The sequence below is a fragment of the Lycorma delicatula genome, chromosome 5, assembly GCF_047948215.1.
Source record: "Lycorma delicatula isolate Av1 chromosome 5, ASM4794821v1, whole genome shotgun sequence".
NCBI classification, from domain to species: Eukaryota; Metazoa; Arthropoda; class Insecta; order Hemiptera; family Fulgoridae; genus Lycorma; species Lycorma delicatula.
This window is the reverse complement of record NC_134459.1, coordinates 79,874,415-79,897,646: the sequence shown is the minus strand read 5'-3', so window position 1 is coordinate 79,897,646 and position 23,232 is coordinate 79,874,415. Positions and strand designations below refer to the sequence as shown.

Genomic DNA, 23,232 nt, shown 5'->3' with positions numbered 1-23,232 from the left:
TTGTCTACTTGCGATCTTTTCCTTTGGAGCTGCTTAAAGGAGAGAGTTTGTGAATCTAATTCCCACAATATTGACGAAATGAAGGTGAATATTCAACGAGAAATCAATGCAATTGACAACAATGTTTTGTGTCAGATGACTCTCAATATTATCAGTCGAGCACAAAAGTGCATTGATGCCCAGGGTAGTCATTTGAACATCTTTTGTAACAATAATGTAAATAAATGCAACATTTAAACTACGTTTTATGTTTTTCTTATTTAATTTATTCGTATCATTCATAAAATTTCATTCTAGCATAACCTACCGATTCTGTAGCGGTTACATTGTAGATTCGGTTTTGTGTTGCTCACTCTGTATTACATAATTATTTGTGAGATGCTGTAGAAAGTAATAACCTTTTTGTCTTTTTATTAACTCCCTCTTTATTTGTCCACACCTGCTTCTCTGATTGTTGTTACCATTATTATAATGCTAATTTGAAAAATATGCACTGGTTCAGTTCCTTTAATGATGTACACAAATATATATGTGACCTCTCAAAATAATTCAAAGAAGTACATATTAATGAATTTGCAAATAGCAAGCATCATAGCAGTATAATAATAAATTATTATCAATAATAAAAATTACATGTACTGCTTTTTGTTTCTTGTGATATATGAGCGAGCACTTTAATCGTCATCACTGCTTCAATAGATATTATAAAAAATGAAAGTAGAAAAGAAGTGTGTTTCATATTCTAGGTCAGTTAATTAAATGGAAAATTGTTGTCATTGAATTAACTGATGTAGAAGATGAAATAAACTTCTTTTCTAATTTAATCTTTTAACAAAAAAATGTTTATGGTATCTGATGAAGTAGATCACTAAGAAAGCACTCATATATCACAAGAAACAAAAATCAGTAAGTGTAATTTTTATTACTAATAATAAGAAGTATCGTAGCGTGCAAATTAATCTGAATACAGATGTTATTTAATAAAAAGTAACTTTGTTTAGAAAAAAAATCATATCTGTATAATTTGTGAATATCTAGTTATTAATATGTCCTCATTAATTTTTAATCATTTCACGTGTATGATTTAGCGTAGATTCAAAAAATGTACTACATATTATTTTGATTTCATCATAAAATCATACCAATATTATTGCCTCAGGGAGATAAATTTTTGTGGTACAGTTCATTTTTGAGAGTTGTTTTATGATATTGCCCAAGGATTTTCAATTGGGTTGTCTGGGCAGTTGACTTGTTGCAGGAGCACTTTAATGTTTTGCCCTTTTAAAAATCTTTCCATTTTTGTGTTAATATGGGAAGGTGCCAAATCTTGTTGGAACGGTCTGTTGTCTGTTGTGGGAATGTGTTTTGAAGTTGTGTCACAACCCTTTCCTTCAGAATCTTGATATATCCATCACTTTTCAATATCATCTACTGGAAGTAATGAACAAGGGTCTTTAAATGTGAAACAACCCCAACAAATTTTGTTCCGGGGATGTTTAACTGATTGTTGGGTATGAGCTGCTGACGTATTTTCATCTAATGTTTTCCCAACGAATGGAATCCTTTGCCCCTAAACATAAAAATATGACTTGTCAGAAAATATAAAATTTTACCAGTCTTCTTTGGTCTAGTTATCATAGCTTTGGCCCAGAAGACCCTTTTGGTATATTGCTGGTATTAAAAGCTGCTTTTTAACTGGCCGATGAGCTTTCTGTCCAGCTACACGAGGTTAGTATCTAACAGTTGTCACGTGTAAATCTGTTCCACTGGCTGCTAATTCTCAGTTTAAGTCCACAGCAGATAATTTTGGACCAAGTTTACTTTTTCTCACTAACCATTCTTGTGTTGGAATAGTTTTTCTTTTACAGCCACATTTGCCTTTCCTTTGAGGTGGAAAGGAACCATTTTCTTTAAATTGTTTTAAAATAGCATTCACTGTCCCTAGTCCAACATCACACTCAGAAGCTATTTGTCATTGTAACATACTGGTATGCTCAGAAAGAGAAATAATTTTTGAATGCTTTCTTGGAGTTTTGTCCATTATTATATATTCAAGACACACAGAACAGAAATATAAAAATATGAATTTGTTACAAAAAAATTAAATTAAACTTTCACAAAACACTATTTATAACATGAAAATTGCTAAATTACAGAAGAACAATAACCTCACACTACACGAATAACTTAAAGAATGGGGGTGGTCAAGTAGTATAGCCACAATATAGAAATAAATAAAATATCCCCTGTGTTCGGATTTTTTTGCACGCTACTGTATGTTAATGATAAAGGTTTGTATCTGAAATATTCTCAATATGATCCATTTGAAATCATATTTGCTTAATTGTTTGCATTGAACTATTGAGGTATTATAGAATAGAGAAAATTGTTTTTTCTTCATGTAGGAAAGTTAAGGTTATTTAATCTTTAATTTATAAATCTTCAAGCTTATAAATTTTAAGCTTATTTTTCAGATTAATTGTAGATTAATTCAGATATGATAAATGATACTGATATTTTCATATTTTTTTTAGAGTAATACTAAATGAAATCAATAAATTCAAATATTATAATTATTTTTGCTAATTTATAATGTGTTAATGTTATCTGAGTTTTAATTTAATTAAAATTTTACTTTCATTGATTAAAATAAATTAATTTAGTAAGTTATGAATTCTTTTTTATTTCTGTTTTCATAATAACTCAAATTTTATAAAACCATAGATCATAGTATTATGCATACATTAACTGGAAAAAAAGGTATTTTAAAGCAATTTAATGGGTAAAAAAAATCATGTGCTTATGAAGTTAGTGTTACACTGAAAAAAAAATAAAACAACACTATAAAATTTAATAACCTAAATTCCTTTAGCTCGTCCATCATTCTTTAACACTACTTCTAAACCAAATCAAGATTCTGCAAACAGATTATGGTTTCATTGTTAACGAAAAACATACTGTGTTAATAAATACTTTAACAAATTTCATCCAAGCAGCATTGTTTTATTATTTTATTAAAATTAATTAAAAAACTGTTTTACTTACTGATTTTTTTTTTAATGATCCCATTTATCACTTCCACAGAGATCTCTGATTTATCAAAATGGAGATTTTCATAATAAATTAATTGAAAATGTAATTTAAAATTATAGAGAAATGTATTTACTTTCTCATTTTTGAAATAAGATTTTAATTCTAAATTAGCTACTTTAAGTTTTGATTTATTTAATAAAATTGATTAAATTAAAAAACATAATAAACATAATTATAGAGGTAGAGATGTCTGTTATTTGACTGATAATTTATTATAATTTTATTGAAATAAACATTTTATTTTAATAAATGAGATAAACTCATTTCTTTAATAAAAAAAATTAATTATGTTTTTAACTACGTTATTATAAAACAGTTGGTTATGAAAAAGCAGAGATCTCTGCTTAAATGCTCAATAGAGATTATAAAAAAAGAAAGAAAAGAAGCAAGTGAAACAATTTTTTACACAATTAATTTTAACACAAAATATACTGGTATACAATATATATTATAATGTGTAAGGATTTTAATCTAAAAATTATAATTATTTGCATACCACATATTTTTGAATACTTAAACATTATTTACATTTTTTAAAACAAAAGGAATTTTTTTTATTTTGATTAAACAGTTCATATTAATTAGTCTTGTTTAAGTTTGCAATGTTTAAAAAATAAAGAAAAGGTTTCTGTGTTTTGAGCCTCTTGTTTGTTATTATTTCTCAGTAACATAAATCTTTTTTTAAAAATATTTTTACCTTTATTTACTTACGATAAACTCATTAAAAAAAATTGCAATTCACTCAATGAAAACTATAAAAGAATATTAATTAATTAAACATAAAAAAAGGAGAAAAAAAATTTAAGGTGAAATTAAAATGTCTGAAATATAATTTTTCTATCAATTTATCCTAGTGAAGTGGTTTATTAATTATGACCTTGGTCCATGAAATTTTATCCTTATTTCACCTCTTTTAATTTTCAGGATGCTTTTCCTTGAATTATTTCAGGTGTTGCAGAATCATTAGATTGAAGGAGATGTAGTTTACAGTGTTATCCAGGAACTGTTTTATTGGATTTTTATTTTGCAGGGGAGAAGTCATCTATAATTAAAGGGACTGATATAGAATTTAATAATTTATTACTTTATAGCAGTTACGTTTACAGCACCTATATTAGGAGGGGGAGTCAAAAGTTATCTACACTTTTGCTACAACACACCTTTAAAGTTGGTATGACTGTGGTCACAAGTTCAAAATTTGATCCTGATTATGTCATTTCCCTTCCAGCTATTACAGCATAAAAATGTCCAGTTTGCTAGCAGTTTGTACCAAGGAGGAAAAATCACCAGTGATCTGATTTCTCTGGTTTGAGGGTGTGAAAGGTGCTGAAATTCATTGTGGACTTTTATCACAATACGGGGACAGTACTTTATCACATAAACTGGCCAGACGAGTGTGATGCGCAAAGAGGGAGCAGAGAAACTGTCAACATCCACTACCATGGACAATAAGATTCAGGAAGCTCGAGAGATGGTTCTGGTAATAGGCGAGTTACCATCAGTGAGGTAGCATCTTCTTTGAACATCAGTAGTGGTTCTGCCCATCAAATCATCCATGATGAACTCAGCTTCCGTAAAGTCTATTGTCAAAGGATGTGTTGTAGTTGCATGACAATGTGGCTCGCTGCACCATTCAAACCTAGTTGAATTTTGTGGTACTGGATCAACCTCACTACAGGCTAGGTCTTGCTCCCTCAGACTTTTATCTGTTTTGGCCACTAAAGGATGCTTTGTGAGGTCATTGATTTACCACAGACTTAGATGTGCAGAAAGTGGTGCTAAAGTACCTTTGGAACTATCCAAAAACCTTCTTCTTGGAAGGAGTTTGTAAGCGTGTGGACCTTTGACCAAGTGCATTGACAAGGGAAGTGACTATATAGAAAAATGATGTACATGTTGAACCACTACCATTGTGTAAATAAACTGTAGAACAAAAAGTGAAAATAATTTTTGACTTGCCCTCATAAATAAGATACGAGTTTAGTAGAAATATATTAATAGTATATGAAGACATTTGCTTATATGATAACTACAATATAAAATATTGTGGTTATCATATTTTGTTAATATGTGAACTACAAATTCATTGATTTTTCACATGGACTGTTAAGGGTTACGTGAAAAAATTCTATCACAGTACTACAATAATATCTTGGTTCATATGCTGATAATGTGAAAATAGTAGTGGTTATATTTTATGAGTAATGTGTGAGCACTGCTGTAGTAAATCCTTAATGCAAGTTATTTTTCATTAAGTGGTTACAGTAAATTATGGAATATGAAGAATCCAATTTTGAATACAGTTCGAAAACAAGAGGCTTTCAAAATTAGATTAGTTTAGTAATTAAAAACAAAATGTTCAGAGTACCTAATATTTATTTGATAATATTCTGTTCAACAGATGAATTTTTCTTTTCCTCTAGGATTTGATTACAAGGATGTTTCTTAATTGCATATGAAGTTTGAATAAAACTATAATGTAAAAGATAAAATTAATTAAAAATAGACAATTACTTTCTGAAGTTTCTATAGTATGCAGTACAGAAGTAAATGGTACTTTATTCTGCATGTAAAAAGTAATGTAATTGTATTTAATGAGGTATTAGGAAAATACCTGGCTTTATATAGTAGGTATATTAACTATAACTTGTCATACAGCCATTAGAAAGGAAAATAATCCCTGAACCAGTCCAAAGGCAACTACTTTCATTAGACCAAATCTAAGATGCGCTGGTTCTGTAGGTTCTGACATCTTTAAGATTGATCTGATAGTCTGACTTCTTACTCTGAACTTAATGTGAGGAAGGAGGAATCAATTTTAATAATAATGTAACAACTACATAATTTGAAATAAAATTTAAGATTGTTATTGTTAGCTGTGCTTTACCATTAATAAAAGAAAGAAATACTTAAGTAAAAAGAAATAAAGAATGAAATATGAAATAAAAAAAGAAAATAATAAGAAATAAAGAAAGTATGTTTAAAATAAATTATCTAAACAAGGCTATTTGAATAAAAGGTACATTCAGAACCCCAACAGTGTAAAATTTGGCCTTAGTTATTTAATATGATTAAAAAAAATGCTGTGAGATTATTATTCAAAAAGTGTACAGTACATTTCACAGCTAAAATCTATCTTTATTTAATTTTCAAAACTTTTAAATAACAGCTTACGTTTTATTTATTTATATTATGTATTAAAATATAAGGGGCTCAAAACATTTCCACCATCCTGAAATTACAGAAAATATGTATAATGTGGTGTGGGATTTTTGGTCAGGAGGTACCTAATCGTGGACTGGGGGGTTTTCTAATCCACGGCCTGAATATCGTTGGAACCTGAGATGACGGCAGAGGTTGTTGTGGCTCCATCTCGAGCTGGTAATCCAAGTTCGGCCAAAACAGTGGCCTGATAGTTTGTTCTGCTTCAGCAATCATTTCGTCTGTTACACCACAATATACAGTGCATATAATATATATATGCCTTAATTATCTTGTCTAATTATGACAAAACTAGATGATATTAGTTAAACAAACTTTTAACAACATAGAAATTTGTAATTTTTTTAGTTTTTAAAATAAAATTTGTACTTCTGATTGATAAAATATTTTAAAATTAATAATTTGAGTATAGAAGTAGCTTCAAAATATTTCAGATATAGATAAAAGTTTTATTTATTTATTTTATAAAGACAAATAAAACTTATGTTTCAGTAAATTATTTCACTTTAATGTATGGGAAGAATTTGTAAAAAATTACAATAAAACAGCAAAGGTTTATGATGTTGAAATATATTGTGAAATATTCTACAACTTGTCAGATGCTCTAAATCTTTAAATTATTTATATTGGTATGCTTCCAAAGCACAGTGTCTGTCATTTGGTGCTGGTCAGTATCTATCTTTCACATTTTAGAAAAAGCTTAGTAAGTGTTTAAAAACTGAAGAATTAAAGGTCTGAATCATAATTTATTTTTACATATCAGTGTTAATAGAAGTGTACATATCAGTGTTTATCACTGCAATTAATATTTACTGATTTTTATTTTGTGTTTTAGGTTGAAAATTTGTAAGTGTTGTTAAAACAATCATTTATGGAATTTATTAGTCACTAAAAAGTGTTAAATTGCAATATTATTTATAACATTATGAGTAATATTTTAAGTATAGCATTTCATTGAAGTGTTTTTTTTTTTTTTTTTTTTTTTGGTAAATCATTTTTAGAATTAAGGACTCCTTCTCTTGATCTGAAAGAAAACTTTAAAACAGGGTTAGTCAAAATCAGTCTTTTAAATACCCATACTTAAATGAATTATATGTACTTACACAAATATTATTAGAAAATTATCACACAGAAAAAACATATTTTACTGAGTACTGATTGGCTGTTACAGAAACTTGTCTGTATATTAAGGCCAAAACCTTAATAATTATAGACAAACTGATACATATCACAGGTTGCCTCTGAAAATGACAGAGCCAATTCAAAGATTAACAAATTCCCATGAGACAATTATCAGGGAAAGTGAGGAGTTAAGCGGTTTCCTGTTACCTTTATTGAGGTAAATACAGAACTGAATATCAGGATCTCAAGCTCACAATTGCAACTGATATTCTTTTCCACAAGTGATACCTTCACTCTGTTCATCACAGGGATTGGCTGGGTAATGATCATCATTACTCTAGGAAAAGAACATTGACTAGTGTCTCTATACTTCAGTTGGTTTGTATATGTCATGATTAGGGCAGATAGTGTAAAGTAACAGATTAATATTCACTTTTTATTGTGAAGCAGAAATTATGTATCATATTGCATACCTTAACTCAGCAAGGAAACTTATGAATTAAAATAAACATAGAAAAAATAAAATCAACTTTTCAAAATGCACTAAATAGACTTATAAATAAAAAGCAATAAAATAGACTTTTATAACTATTCTTTCAATTTTAATATTTAAATAATTATTTTTTTGTTATGAAAGTGTGGGGAATGGTCATTAGCTTGGTGGAAATTGGTAGCATATGAAAAAATGCCATGCTGACTGGAATTCAATCCTGGGACCTCCGTACGAAATGTTGAGCCACAGAATTTAGCGCCACATTAAAAACAGCTAACAACAACTTTCTAATACTTTATTTGGCACTGATTTAAAAAGTCAAAATTTAAAGAATAATGCATTGCAAATTTTTGTTGTGTTTTCATGAAGTTGATATTATTTTTTTTCATCAAACATATATTTTGTACTTTCTATTTTTTTTTGTTATATGGCTAGTATGTTGCAATATAATAAGAGTGTATGATAAATTATTCTTTTCAAGAAACATAAAAGGCGAGAAAACTGCTTGATAAAAATAAGAAAAGAAATACAGATAAATGATATAAAGAGAGTGTTACTGAGAATAAGCTAATACTGTCTGAAGTATGTATTATTTTGTACTATACTTTTCAGATGATTTTCTTAAGTTTTCATGAAAAAATATTTTGGATATCATTATACTATAAAATTCCAGTCATAAGCAACAATGGTGAGAAAATAGAAAAATATTTTCAAATTGTCTATTAAGACAACACATTTTTTAATTAAAATTGTTACTTCAAAAAACTTACAATGGGACCATCAGAGTTACTTTCACTACAAAATAAAAAAGAATCATCAAAATTAGTCCATTTGTAAAGCTTGAACATACATAAAAAAAATACATAATATGAACCGAACTGCAAATTTTTTTCTATTTTGAAATTATTAAAAATATATATTAAAATAAGCAAAATAGTTAAAAATATTAAAACAGATTAAAATAATTGTGAATCAATAATTTATTATTATATAATATTAATGTTTTGATGTGAGGTGCTACCCAAAAGTTCGGGGAATTTGAATTTCGCGCGAGTACCATTGCTGGTACGACCTGCTGCCGCTAGATGTGGCTAACTGTACTCTTTGTGAATCAGTGTTCCAACAGCTGTAACGGTGAGAGGCTGCATTGTTGACTTTGGTGCGGTTATGTAACGTTGTGTTTTACTGTTTCGGCGAAGTTATAAATGGCAGATTTTAAAGAGCAAAGAACCTGCATAAAATTTTGCTTCATGCTTAAAAAAACTGGTGCAGAAACCCATCCCATGCTTGTGGAAGCTTTTGGTGACAATGCTATGAGTAAAAGTAAAATTTTTTTGTGGTACAAACGATTCAAAGATGGACGAACGACAGTCGATGATGATGAGCGTTCAGGAAGACCATCAACAAGCGCAACAACGGAAAACTTCGCGAAAGTGCGAGAAGCTATTGTTGCAGATCGTAGACAAACAATCCATGATGTTTGTGCAATCGTACAAATGTCATATGGGTCCGTGCAACGCATCTTGTCGGACAATTTGAACATGAGACGCATTGCTGCAAAATTCGTACCGAGACTGTTTAACAGCGACCAGAAACAAAATCGCGTAGCTGTCTGTAGTGAATTGAAAAATTCAGCAAGAGATGACCCTTCATCTCCAACATCATAACGGGTGATAGACATGGGTGTTCGGGTATGACCCTGAAACTAAGCAGCAGTCGTCGCCAAGTTCACCGCGGCCAAAAAAACACGCCAAGTTAGCAGGAACGTGAAGTCCATGATTATTTTTTTTCGACATCAAAGACATTATCCATAAGGAATTTGTTCCTCTTGGTCAAACTATCAATGGGATGTTCTACTGTGAAGTTTTGAAGCGATTACGTGAAAGCAAACGTTCAGATCTGTGGGGTAACAACAGTTGGGTTCTGCACCATGACAACGCTCCCACGCACACGTCGCTAGCCGTTCGGCATTTCTTGGCTTCCAAAAAGACGGTAGTGATTCCCCACCCACCCTATCCGCCTGACCTTGCCCCGTGCGACATTTTTTTCTTTCCGAAAATAAAATTTCAATTGAAAGGCCGTCATTTTAACACAATTGAGTAGATTCAGGAAGAAACGCAGAACGTGCTTCGAACACTTACACTTGCAGACTTACAGGAAAACGCTGGGAATCACGCTGGAAGCATGGGAAAAGCCGCAATGCCCAAGGGGATTACGTTGAAGGAGACAGTGGAAACTATAAGTTATGGTAAGCTATTTGGGTGTTGCCCAAACTTTTGGGCAACACCTCGTATACATGTATTTTGGTTTCTAAGATGAGATAAGTAAAATGATAAATGAAAAAAATGCCAGAATTTTGCTTGGAATAAATTCCAAATAAAGAATATCATCTGAATTGGATTCCAACAAAGGATTAATTTAGGAGACTGATTTAATTTTAGCATACTGACCATCACACCAACTGGCCAACATTTCATATTAAATATTTTTTTCTTTTTTTTAGAAAATATAAAGTAAAAACTCTTATTAAAATAATTTATTAACATCATCTGGTTATGTCATACCATAATTAATAAAAAGTCATAATCTGAAATCATTAAAATAATTTTGAATTCAAATTACCCTTAAAGTAAATTTTCTTGTTTTGTGATTCTTATTATAAATTTTAAAAAATACTTCTAAAATAACAAAAAATTGAAATAAATAAAATATGATATTAATGGATTGGTTAATTGATTCTTAATAAAGAATATCTTATTTTTTAAACAAGATTTTATAAAATTGAAAGTTGTAAAAGATAATTAATAGAATTCATGGGACTGTTGTTGAATTGAATGTAAAAATTGAGAAATACATAAAATTAAAAAAAAACAAGAGAAAAAATGTTATTGAAAATCACTAAAAACCTCACTGAGTCTTACTGTAAATGTAATTTTCTGTTCATAACTGTTTTTTAAGCTCTCATCCTTGCTTAAATTGACATTTAGGAATTTTATAATGGGACAATATTTTATAGCCTGGTACCATTTTTAAGCACATCTAGAATGTAAAATTTACATCCTTGGTAAAATTCACAACTGGAATCTAGGCTATTGTGAATAAATGTTTAAGTGAAAATTTCTACTGTTCTGGAAATCAAGGACTTCAGGTGTAGCCAATAATGCTAACTACTTCAATCCTAGATCACTTTTCCAAATATTAAATAGTATAAACATAATACTAATATAACTCATACACGTAGAAATAATTTTGGTTTATTTCTCAGACACTGCATAAATCAGGTTTTGCAAGGTTCCTGTATTGAATGTGGTGGGACATTGAATTTTAACTAAACTTGTTAATTTGTTTAATAATCTCTGTTTATAAATTATATAACATTGGCTACCATAATGAGGTTTGTGAAACTATTGTTTGCATTGTATTCATTATAGTACATTATTTATCTACGTAAAAGTCTTGCGTAGTTCATTGTAAAAGGATTCTGAATGTGTAAGAATTTATACTTTTTTAATTCCCAAAAATTACAATCCAAGAAATATAAAGAAGAAGAAGATTTTGAAGTTATTTTCAGCTTCAAAAATATCTCAGTCCAATGCAAGAAATTTTCTTGAAATTTTATAGAAGATGGAGTAAGATGATCGCCTTTGCATGTAGTATATATGTTTACAATCTTAATTAGGTACATTATCTGATTGATCCAGTATTTTATAAGATTTTCAAATGTTATTTCATCCTTTTTGTAGCATCTCTTTTATTTATTGAAGACGGAATGATATGGATATCTTTAAATGGTCTTATTCCATTTTTTATATTGCCAAGTCTTTTTCTTTAAAACTAATTTGAAAAGGATTTAAACTATCCATGAGTCAAATTATCTGTATCATAAGTTTTTTCATAAAAATTCTTTAGATTTAAAAAAAAGAATTCTTGCTGATGTAGATAATCTCCGAAAAACTTCATATCCTTGATAATTTTATTAAATTATCAGAAAATGTAGTTGTTGAGGTTGTTCGTTAAAGATAATGATTGAGTTTATGCATGTAGATATAAAATAAGCTGAGATTTAGATTTAAGTCAAATAGAAGGTTTCATTCTACACCTGTCATTAATTTGGTTCTTTGTGCAACAGACAGGAGGAACCCTGGACAGTTCCAAAGTTAGAATATCTATCCCATTGAGCACTCGTAAAAAAGAGTATGCCCAAAAGCTACCAGAAGAGACAACATCATTGTTTCTGGGATATCAAATTGAGTTAGGATAGTGGTGATATAATTCCCGTAGTAGCTTTGTTAAAGAATGAAGGATAAAGAAAGAAGATAGAGTTAGGAATAATTGACCCATAGTGAGACTGTTTCTGATCTGGGTTATTTATTGTTTTGCCTAGGACTAACTAAATTTTACTATGATGGGCAGCATTTGACTGTTTTCTTTATTCTCTGCTATTGTTGTATAATGATGCTACCAAAGGTATTGTAATGCACTTGTAAGGAGATTAATAAATTGTATAATTACAATTACAACCAATATCACCATTGAGCGTTGGAATCAGTAAACAAAATTATATTGATCAAGGAATTTTCACCTTCTGGACATTAGTATTAAAAACTTTTATGTTTATTTTTTATCTTAGATGACAAATTTCAGAATTTGCTTTTCTTTACTGTTTATTAGGAAAATTGCCTGAATTTCAAAATTTTATTAGTTGACGTCTCTTGTTATCAAAATGTGCACATTGTTATTTGTTTCATTTGGAATCTCCTTGTCTCTCCTTTTCCCTGGAAATGCTGGTTTTTAAAGAATTTTGTTAAATAAGAACATTTAGACCTAAAGGTGAGTCTTTATTATTATTTTTCTTTTTTTAGCTTCTAAATAATGTGGTTTGATGTTCCCATTTTCCTGTTATTTGAATAATCTTTTCTGAACTTTAACTTTAAATGAAGAACATACTGGACATCAAGAAGAGGATGTTTGTTCTTTAAATGTTTATATATATTATAATTTAGAATTTTCTGTTCACAACATTTTTTTTCAAACTATGATCGAGTTAATGAGGTCATGAATAGTTTAAATCTCTGGTAATCTAGATAGGCATTTGTTTTATTCTTCTGCATGTGATCATTTGATATTAATATATCTTTTCAGAAAATTTGTTGGATTTTCTAGAACTTAATCAAAATAAGAATACTCTGGATGTTAAGTTGTCCTTAACTAGTGTTTGGTATTTCATGTCTTTTTTGAAATGTTAGTGGTAACAGAATTACAAAGAGCCGATTTCCATGGCTGAGTAGGTAGCGTCTCGGCATTTTGTGCAGAGGTCCCTGGTTTGAATCCCAGTCAGGCATGGCATATTTTCATATGCTATAAATTTCCACCCAACTAATGACCATAGAATTTGATGCCTGCCCTTTCAAAATAAAAAAAATTATGAAAAAACAATTAAGTAAGATAAAAATAAATAAGTTGTAAGATTATGTTATTCTTCTTTAGATCATTAGGCTATATAAGCTTGTAGAATAGGTTTAGAGAAGAAAATGTTTTAATTATTGTTTATGCTCTACGAGTGTGATTTTCTGCATTTATGTTGAAAAATTATAAATTACATTTATGACTCAACATAGTAAAAAAGTCTGTTTTTATTGGTGGTACATATATCAACAGAAGTTTAAAGATAAGATACGTTAATAAAAATTTGAAAAACAACTGGATGGAATTTGTTTCAAAGCTTAAAAGGGTTAATAAATTCATTCTTTTTTTTTTTTAATTATTGTCAGTTATTGTGCCGGAGTTAAGTGTGGATGTTTTGTGTAATAAATAAATGAAAAAATAATTAAAAATGTACAAATTGATAATGGATGATCTGAACAAAAAATAACAATTCAAATTATAAGAAAATATTCAAAATAGTTCAGTTATTTACCAACTTTCATTCCAATTGTTTTTCAGATTTCAGTTAACATCCTCTAAATGATTTTGAGGATTTTTTCAGATTAATCATGATTAAGCTGAGAATGTCTAACAACAATGCGAACAGCAGTTAACACTTAATTAGGTATAACAGCAAATTCTGTTAATGCATTATCTCTTATGCAATAGTAGTAGAGTTTTTAAAAAATGTAATTGTCCATTTAAAGGAATTCAAGAAACTGAAAATATATTTAAAAATAAGATACATTTTCTTACAAGCTAGTATAGTTGTCATTACTGAGTGACTATCAATATTGCCTGCAACCTATAGTTTTAAGTAGAGCTAATCTTAATAGCAGTGGAGAAAACTGCTCTAGTTGCTGAAGCTTACAGAAAATTGATCCATTAAAAAATATAGGAAGCAAGTATCTCACTTACAGTCACTAAACATTTAATAGTCTACTATAGTCACTTTGTAATTACTGTAGTCACTTGGAAGAAAATGTGTTCACTTCATGATTGCTGTAGTCAGTTGGAAGAAAATGTGTTTCTAATCTCATGTAGACAATTATTATTACCTTAACTGAAATTATATATACCCATTATCCTTAAATTATAACTAAATATTATGATCAGTGACAGTAACATGGTTATCTTTCTTAAATCAATGTTAAATTGTTTTAAATTAACAGGGGGAAAACAATTAAAAGTACAGTACTTTTAAGATAGTTTAAAAGGTTCAGAAAAATATAAGTAAAATTTAAAAAAAAATGAAAAAATAATATAATAAAAATGCTATTAATAAATAGTTTGTTAATATATCAAAATGAAATAATTTTGTGAAAAAAATGCAACAGAAGAAAATATGACAGAATTTTTTTCTAAGTGATAGAGAGAAATTAAAATCAGTGTAAATTTGGAAACTATAGTGCTTCATTTAATTAAATTTTAATACATATAACCTGCTCTGTATGGTTATTAATTAAATGATAAACTGGTCTGTATATTGTTAAATTTAAAGTATAATAAATCTGTGAAAAGTATAGTGATTATTTCATATATAAAATATTAAAATACATATGTGAATTATTTTTTGGTATGATTTAAAATAAAGATTGAAGTATTGCAATTGTTATTGTAAATCAATATTGTAATATACGTGTAATTTACACATGTATTAATAAACAGTGTAAAAGAGATATAATTATATTAAATATAAAAAGTTGTGTAATAAAAAAGTCTTGTTTGCTAATATACATCCTATAAACCTTAATTGAGATCAGAGGTGGTTTCTTTTTTCAAAAATAATACATTATATATAAATATACATCTAGATAATCATAAACTATTCACATAATTTTTCTAAATTACTATACATATGAAGAGAGTTAATGATTATAAACAGTTGTGAATAAATGATACATTAATAGCCTAAGTTCTGTTATGTACACAGTAGTAAATAAATCATCAGTAGTAAAATGAGTATAATTGAATATTTAATATTTCACACTTTAATAACATACGCCATTAAAAAAAATTTGTTAATTTGTAAAAAATACAGTACAAAAATGAGACTGAAGGTATAATATAATTTATTTAGGATTGTATAGTTATAATTATGTTTGTTACTAGGTCAGTGGATGATAATTTCACTAAATTTAAACTATAATACTTTTTTTTATTCATATTACATATATTAATTGTGTTTTGTAATATAAACAATGTGAAATATACATATTATATTATAATCATACTAAAAAATATGTGTGCAATTCCAAAACTGACTTCCCTATTGGCTGTTGAAAATAAATTGGTTACAACAGTAAAAAGACAAAAATGCTGTAGACACTGACAATTGATATTTCTTTTCAGATCCAACTGTGACCATTCTGTTCAATAGTGGTAAGATAGCAGTCAACATGGAACCTGTCATTGTAGCTTCTGCCATTAAGGTACAACAAGGTCAATCCAAAATAAGAGGCGTAGATTTTCCTTTAATGTACAATAGATGACTCTATTTTGCTGATAAAAGGGTGATTAGAAAAGGGGCCATAGATGTTAGATCATTAACTTACATCTTAGACTTGGAATCAAATGTCTCCTACCTATTCGCTGAGATGAAAAACCCACTAACACTTTGAAATCTGTGAAAAGCTCAAGACTGAGGTTATTGACTGGGTACCCTGGCAGCAGAGTTCTTTATGAAGGTCTGCAGAAATTGGTATCATAAATGAAAAATTCCTAAGTGTGGGTAATGACTATGCAGAGAAATAATAAATTAATAGATGGTTTATATATGCTAGGAAAACCTTTTACTTGTCAGCCAGTCAAAAGACAATTTTGGAATAATTCTAGAATTATATTGCATCTATTTAAAGTATATATTTTAAATACATAGCCAAACATTACAGTTGATTTTTGTTATGAAAGGAACATCATATTTGTATAAATAAAAGAGAATTTATACTAGAGAAAACTAAGGAAAACTAAAAAACAGAAAATATATGTAAAAAGAGAAGAAGAAAAACCATAGAAGATAAATAAAGAACATACCATTTAAATGCTTAATCTTTTATGAATAGTAGTTTAAGAAAACAATCATTGAAAATTATATGTAAGTATAAGGAATGACCAATAAATAGACCAGTGAAGAGATAGACAAGAGCTGGAAAAAATGTAAAAAAGTTACCTGATTGTAAATATTGAAAAGTCAAAAACAGAAGAAGGTTTGTTAGTATTGATTGACTCCCTATTACTAAGCTATCTGAGGAAAACAGAAGAATAACAACAAAAGAAAACATTTTATTTTTAAACATATTTCATCTTTTATAAATTTAATCTGTGTAATTGCACAAGTTTAATATGAAATTTAATGTAATAAACCAAATTTTATTTTTGTACTAATGAAACATTAATATTATAACTGTTTTATTCAGTTAAATGATAAAAAGGTTATTTACCATAATAGCTGATTGTTTTAGAATACTTGTTTGCTAATAATGTAAAAATACAATCCTCAAAAAAAAAAACTAAAATAAAATTGTAAAGTTCAGAATTCATCTATTTAAACAGAAAATCTAAATGTAGGTTAAAATCAAAGTAATGAAATTTAAACTATATTTTCTTATGTGAATATAATTACAGTTTTTATTTTAATAGAAAATGAAACAAGCCTACATGTGGGCAGAGATTGATTGAAGTGGAAATGAAAGGAATGGTGGGTGTAGAAAATGAGCTAGTAGAGAAAGTACATAATTCATTTTTTGCTATGTTTTTGGTCATGGTGATCAGCAATAAAGATTGATTAAAAATATAAACATATGAAATAAATAACAAACCTAACCAAATATAAATACAATGTTTTTAATAACTTTCATCAAATGATTTTTAGTATCTCCTATAGATCATCTTTAGTGATTAGTATATACTTTTCCCCCTGGCATCAGATGTTATTGTAGATAGTTTTTGAATAAGGCAAAAAAGCATTAAATTAGGGAGATTAAATTAGTGATAAAAAAGTGAGCTGGATTTGGAATTGTGGTATTCGTTTAGTATCTCATTATTGTGCCTTTTTGTCTTTGTATATTTCATAATATTCAGTTATGTTAAAATATGTTCCTTTCTTGCGCATGTGTGTAGATTACTAAATTTATTGCCAATGTTATGAATTTTTTTATTTGCGTTCATGATATGATTAACAAACGGGTGATATTATGTACGTAATGCTAATCGTAAATAGAATCTTTGGTTACTGAAGTTGGTTGAAAATGTTTAGAAATAGGTTACCTAAATCATTGTTTTTATAAAATTTGGTTTGGTTTTTGCTTTACAAGTTTTAAATACAGAATACATTATTTGCATGCAAGACTTTGGCAAATATAATTTATCATTACAATGAAAAAAATTAGTTCAGTTATGAACTAATTCAGAATATGAAATGAATGGTTATAATGATAAAACCAGGACTCTTTTGTAGAAAGTAATAAATAGATAAATGTAGAAAGGTCTGTGTATCATAAGAACTGGTTCAACCCTCTCCAATGGCCTCAGTTAGTTTTACAAATTTTTTTCAACAATAGCATGTTTTATTAGAGAGCAAGTTTTATAAATAAAAATTTTGGTTGTGTGCAGAAGATTAACAATGGATGATTACAAACAGCAATCTTATATAAATGTAATTTAGCATAAAATATTTATTAAAAAGTTACCTAAATGTCTTTTGATATGAAAGAGTTTATTTCTTTTTAAAATATACTTTAATGTTTAGATATAAATGTTAACCAGTGTAAATTTATACCAGATATTATGTTTAACTTGTTTCTATTACAGTTCAATTAAACATTTTGTAATTACGAACAATTATAATTTTATTTTAAAGCTACATTCCTAAATTTGCAAAAGTTATAATTAAACATTATTAACTGTAACCAACCTTTATTTGGTCGTCTGATTCCAAGAGGAACATATCCACGAGTATCTATAGAGAAAAAGTTTTTTTATTAGAATTAAAAAGCTGTGTCTAAATTAATCTCCTATCATTGTTATCAATACTTCATCTATTATCATTTCTTTGTTTTTTGAAAAGAAGCATAACCCATCTTTTATTACTTTAATTGCAACCTCCTCATAAAAGAAAGTATACTTTTTTAATTAACTTTTTGCACAGTATAACAAATAATCGCTCAAAACTTTTATACATGTAAATATATATTTGTTTAGTGTGGAAATATGTCAGTGATACATGTGTAATAAAAGTACATGCATAAAATGTGTACAAATTAAGTGCTTTATTAAATCAAATAAATTGTTGATGTATATATATATATAAACTGCTTTCTAGGATTACATTTGATGAGCATGCATAATACATTCCAATTTGATCACTGTTGTGCAATTATTGCATTCAGCAGCCATGCTAGCTATATAAGTAATTCTGCACTTACTATTTACATTAAAAAAAACATAAAAAAATAATAAAACAAGGTAAAATAGATGCTGAATTGTACAAGTTAAAACTAATTATTATTGTTATTAATTATATTATATTATTTCATTTTGAATATATATATATTTTATTAATTTTAATTTAGATATCCAACTAAATATACTGGATTATAGATATTTTGTACCATATAAATGGTATTTATAAAAACAGTCTGTTTGTAGTAACATAATATATAATAATTAATTTTTACACTGAAATAGTAGTATTATTCTCATTCATAAATATTCTGATACACTTAAGATTGATTTTATTATCATAATAATAGTTATTGACCAAAATTAATTTAACAGTTAAATTTTCTATTAAGGATGATAAAAAATATAACTTAGATAAATTATGTCATTACTATTGTAGATTTCGATGTGCAGATATTTCTGGAAATATATTTCAGTTGTGTAATTTGTTCTTCAAAATGCAGTTTCATTCAGTTTTATTGAAGGATTTGGAATATATTTGGTTACAAAAATATCTTCACATCGAAAAAGATATACACATATTCACTTTTGAATCATTTTATTTTTAAACATAACTTCCTGTGCAGAAAGACTATTGCTAATTATAAATGATATCTTGAAATATATAACCACTGGTATAACGAGGCTTTTTTATGGAAAAATTCTTAAATAGAAAAAAAATTGTAATACAGTTTTTTTTGTATAAATTTATATAAAATTTTAATTACATATCATTTTTTAGTAAAACTATAGCATAATCTTTTGTACCTCATAAAATTTTAAGTTGAGGTTCTTTAACTCACAACTTTAGATGTGGCTAAACAGGTTTAAAGTTCAGATGGGTACTTTCTTACGCCATGAGAGTCTGGAGCTGGGAAAGAGTTTTCCTGAGGGAAGCCTCTAGAGTCTTAAGAATCTGGATGAAAAGAGATTTATTTGTAGTGTATATTTGAGTTAGTCCAAACTAAGTCATTAATCATAATATATTGTTCTCATCTTGGATAAAAGTCTCTTGAGGAATTGTGAGTAGGATAGGCACTTACTCCTTGGAGTAATACTCAACTCTTGGGCACTAACTTTTTACGGTAAGTTTGGAACTCATTTCATAGTTCCTCTGTGAGTAGATGATCTCTTTTTCACCATCATTGTATCCTTGCTCCGTTCTTCTATGGGCTTTGGTAAGGGTTTTCGCTGGGAAACCATAAGATCCATTGCGTTAAGAATGTGAGAACCTGTAAATTACTGCATTGTTGGTATCTGTGAGGTGTGTTGGTATCTGTGTTCGTAGTGAGGTTGGATCCACCTATCAGTTTAGCAAAGAATGATTTCCTTTATGTTAATTATAGAAATAATAAAATCTGGGCTGAGGTAAAGCCAAACTACCTGATTTTTAAAAAATATAAATACAAATATGCCCTTTATCTTAATTAAAAAGTTAATAACCTGAAGCTTTTTAGCTTAGTCAAAGAAAAATGTTTAAATCCTGTCTTGCATGCTTTTTATTGCAGTACTTATTATCTCCCACCCCCCTCTTTTTTTTATCAAAAAAATTTCTTTAACTAGATAACTAAATCACACATAGTTTTATACAATAATTAATTTTTTTTTATAAAACTACTATTTCAATCTTGAATAAAATTTACAAAAAGATAGTAATGGCATTTTTTAACTGTGTTATTTGAATTTCAAGATGAAAACATATAATTTATTTATAACTCACTAAAAATTAAAACATTTAACCTAAGTAAAATCTGTAAAACGGATAGTTAAAGTTTGGTAGTACAATTTATAAAAAAAGGGTGCTATATTCTTGTTCATGACAGTCAACAATAATATTAATTTAAAATTAAAATTTTTTAATGCCCAAAACTATCTGACTTATTGTTCCATTACAAAAGTTTAAATTTCAGATTTATAAAACATATGTTTATTCATCATTATAAAATTTCATTTGTTTGTATTTTTACACATTGTTGAAATATGGTTTAATTAAACCATATTTCAACAGTTTTGTAATTCTTTATTTAAAATAATTGATTATACTATATACATACAATATAAAATAATATTCTTTTTTATTGTAATTATGAATTTTTAAAAAATATTAACAATTTTATATTCAAACTTGAAAAGATTTATATTACACAATACTTAGTAAAACCTCTACTATTCAAGTTTTTCTTATATTATTATTTAATAATAGAATTTATCTAGCTATTAATTTAAATAAGTACATTGAAACACAGTGTATTAAATATTAATAAAAAAGCAATAAAAATATAAAAAAACTTATTTATTTTATTTATAGCATTTTTAAGATTACAGAAGTGTTGATAAATCTTTCTATATCAGTAGCTGAATTAATTCAACAATTGTTTTTAACAAATCAAATTATTCTATATGACTTTTGTTGCTGACTGCTAAATTAGAGATTCCTAATGAAGGAATCAATTTTTTTTTTAAATTATAACAGTAAATTATATGCAATAATTTTAAATATTTATTAACATGCACAGTTCTTCACAATTGAAAAATTATTTAATTTATTTACAATGAATTATGTTTGATATGCATACATCATTTTGACAGCTAATTTATATAACATCAAAACTCATTTAAAATTATTTTCAAATGTTATCATTTCTAAAGATGAAATAGTACTTAATATTTTTACATAACTGTAGAGATTTTTAGTCCAGGTAACTTTTTATTAATTAGGATTCAATAAATAAATATTTTAATCAGATAAAAACAGAATATTCTATTCTTTTCAAAGACAAATTTTTTTATTGTGTTATCAAAATCTCAAGCAACACACTTGAGGGTTACTAAAGGAAAGTATTTTCTTAAAAGTATAAAGAAAAATTGTAGGGAAATTGTGATTATGCCTCATTAGAAAATAGAAATTTAATTAATAAAAAACATAGGTGATTTAGTTCTTATTAACACATAAAAATAATACATATATGAAAAAATAAGATGCAAAATTTACTGTAAACTTTTATCCAACAGGTTAAAACTTGTTTCACAGATATAAATTTAGCTTGTAAAAAATACTTAAGTATTGTTGTGTGTGAAATAAGATGTTCACATACATATTGTTGGATAAGTTTCTCCTTAGAAAAAATTTAACTATGAACTAATTTATTTTTATATTATAAGAAAGAATACATTTTCTTATAAAAATTAGAAAAAAAAACAGTATACTAAAAAAGATTAAGAAATTATGTAAGATTATATGTAAGACCAGTTAGGAAAAAATGACATGAGATTTCATGTTAATTTTTATTCTGATATGTGGTACTATTTATGTATGAATTGTATTTTACTACGAAGTATGAGTTCATAAAATGTTTCTTTATCAAATACAAATTTAGAGTAAGAAAATAAATCTGGTATGTAAAAAATATTGTAAAATATACCTGAATAATAAAAAGAAGTTTGAGCAATCACTAAATGAATATATGTGTAAAGAATATGATTAATTAAAAGAAAAACAATTAAAAAACATTCTATCAATAAAATTGAATTACGTAGTTATATTTTAAGATACTAGTTTAATTGAATTTTTCTTTTATGGATTGTTATGTAGAATATATTTCATTTTTATGAAACAAGTTCAGTGTAAACAATAACAAAAAAAATAATCATGTCAAATACTAAGTTTAAAAAATAAAACTGCTTGATTTTAGCTGTTTGTTAGTAATAAGAAATCATTAAATTGATAAAATATTTTTCTTATTTTCACATACATTTTTTTATTTTGTGTGCTTGAAGAGAAACATAAAAATATAATTTCTGGAACTGCTTTTGCAGAAAACTTGTAAATAAAGTAAAATTGCTTTTGTATAACAAAATTTAAGGAAAAATGGGGCATGGTGGCATACTATGCTATTTATATAAAATGATATTTTTTTATTATAGTATTCAGTAGTACAGAAATTTAATTTTTTTTTAAAGAAAAAAAAGAAATGAAAAATACAATATTCATATTAATTTTCTCAAAGATTTCAATAAATTTGTGTTTACTTAAATGAGTTCTAATGTAGCAATCATGTTATAACAATAAATCCTTTTACACATTCCAAGTGCAAATATCTACCATATGTACAATAAATGTACCAAAATTAAAGTATGTAATCATATTTTCATATTAACAATTTCTAATAATTCAGAAAGAAATAAGATTTATAAATATTATAAAAAATGAAGTGATTTTTTTTATAAGTGTAAACTAAAATTTTCTGTGGAAGATTCATTTTTAATTAATAGAAAATTATTGTATACTAGTGAATATTTATCAAATAATGCACATGTGGATTTTCTCATGATTGAAATCTTGTATCATGACAGCTCTAAGTCAAACAATTTATAAATATGTTACAAAAATGTTATGGTATAGTATAAGTAGGAAGTTTACTATACTGATAAAAATATTT

General features: G+C 27.2%; 1 protein-coding gene across 3 annotated transcripts in view; it reads right to left on the bottom strand.

Annotated features, from left to right (window-relative positions):
• Positions 1-23,232, bottom strand: part of sosie (oogenesis-related protein sosie) — an 81,080-nt gene that overhangs the window by 21,036 nt on the left and 36,812 nt on the right. For 2 of the 3 annotated variants that reach the window (XM_075366444.1, XM_075366446.1), the window contains one exon: positions 18,267-18,311. The exons of the other annotated variant lie outside the window; for it this stretch is intronic. In XM_075366444.1, the coding sequence (XP_075222559.1) occupies positions 18,267-18,311 (45 nt within the window). The remainder of the gene's footprint in view (positions 1-18,266; positions 18,312-23,232) is intronic. 3 annotated transcript variants of the gene reach the window in all.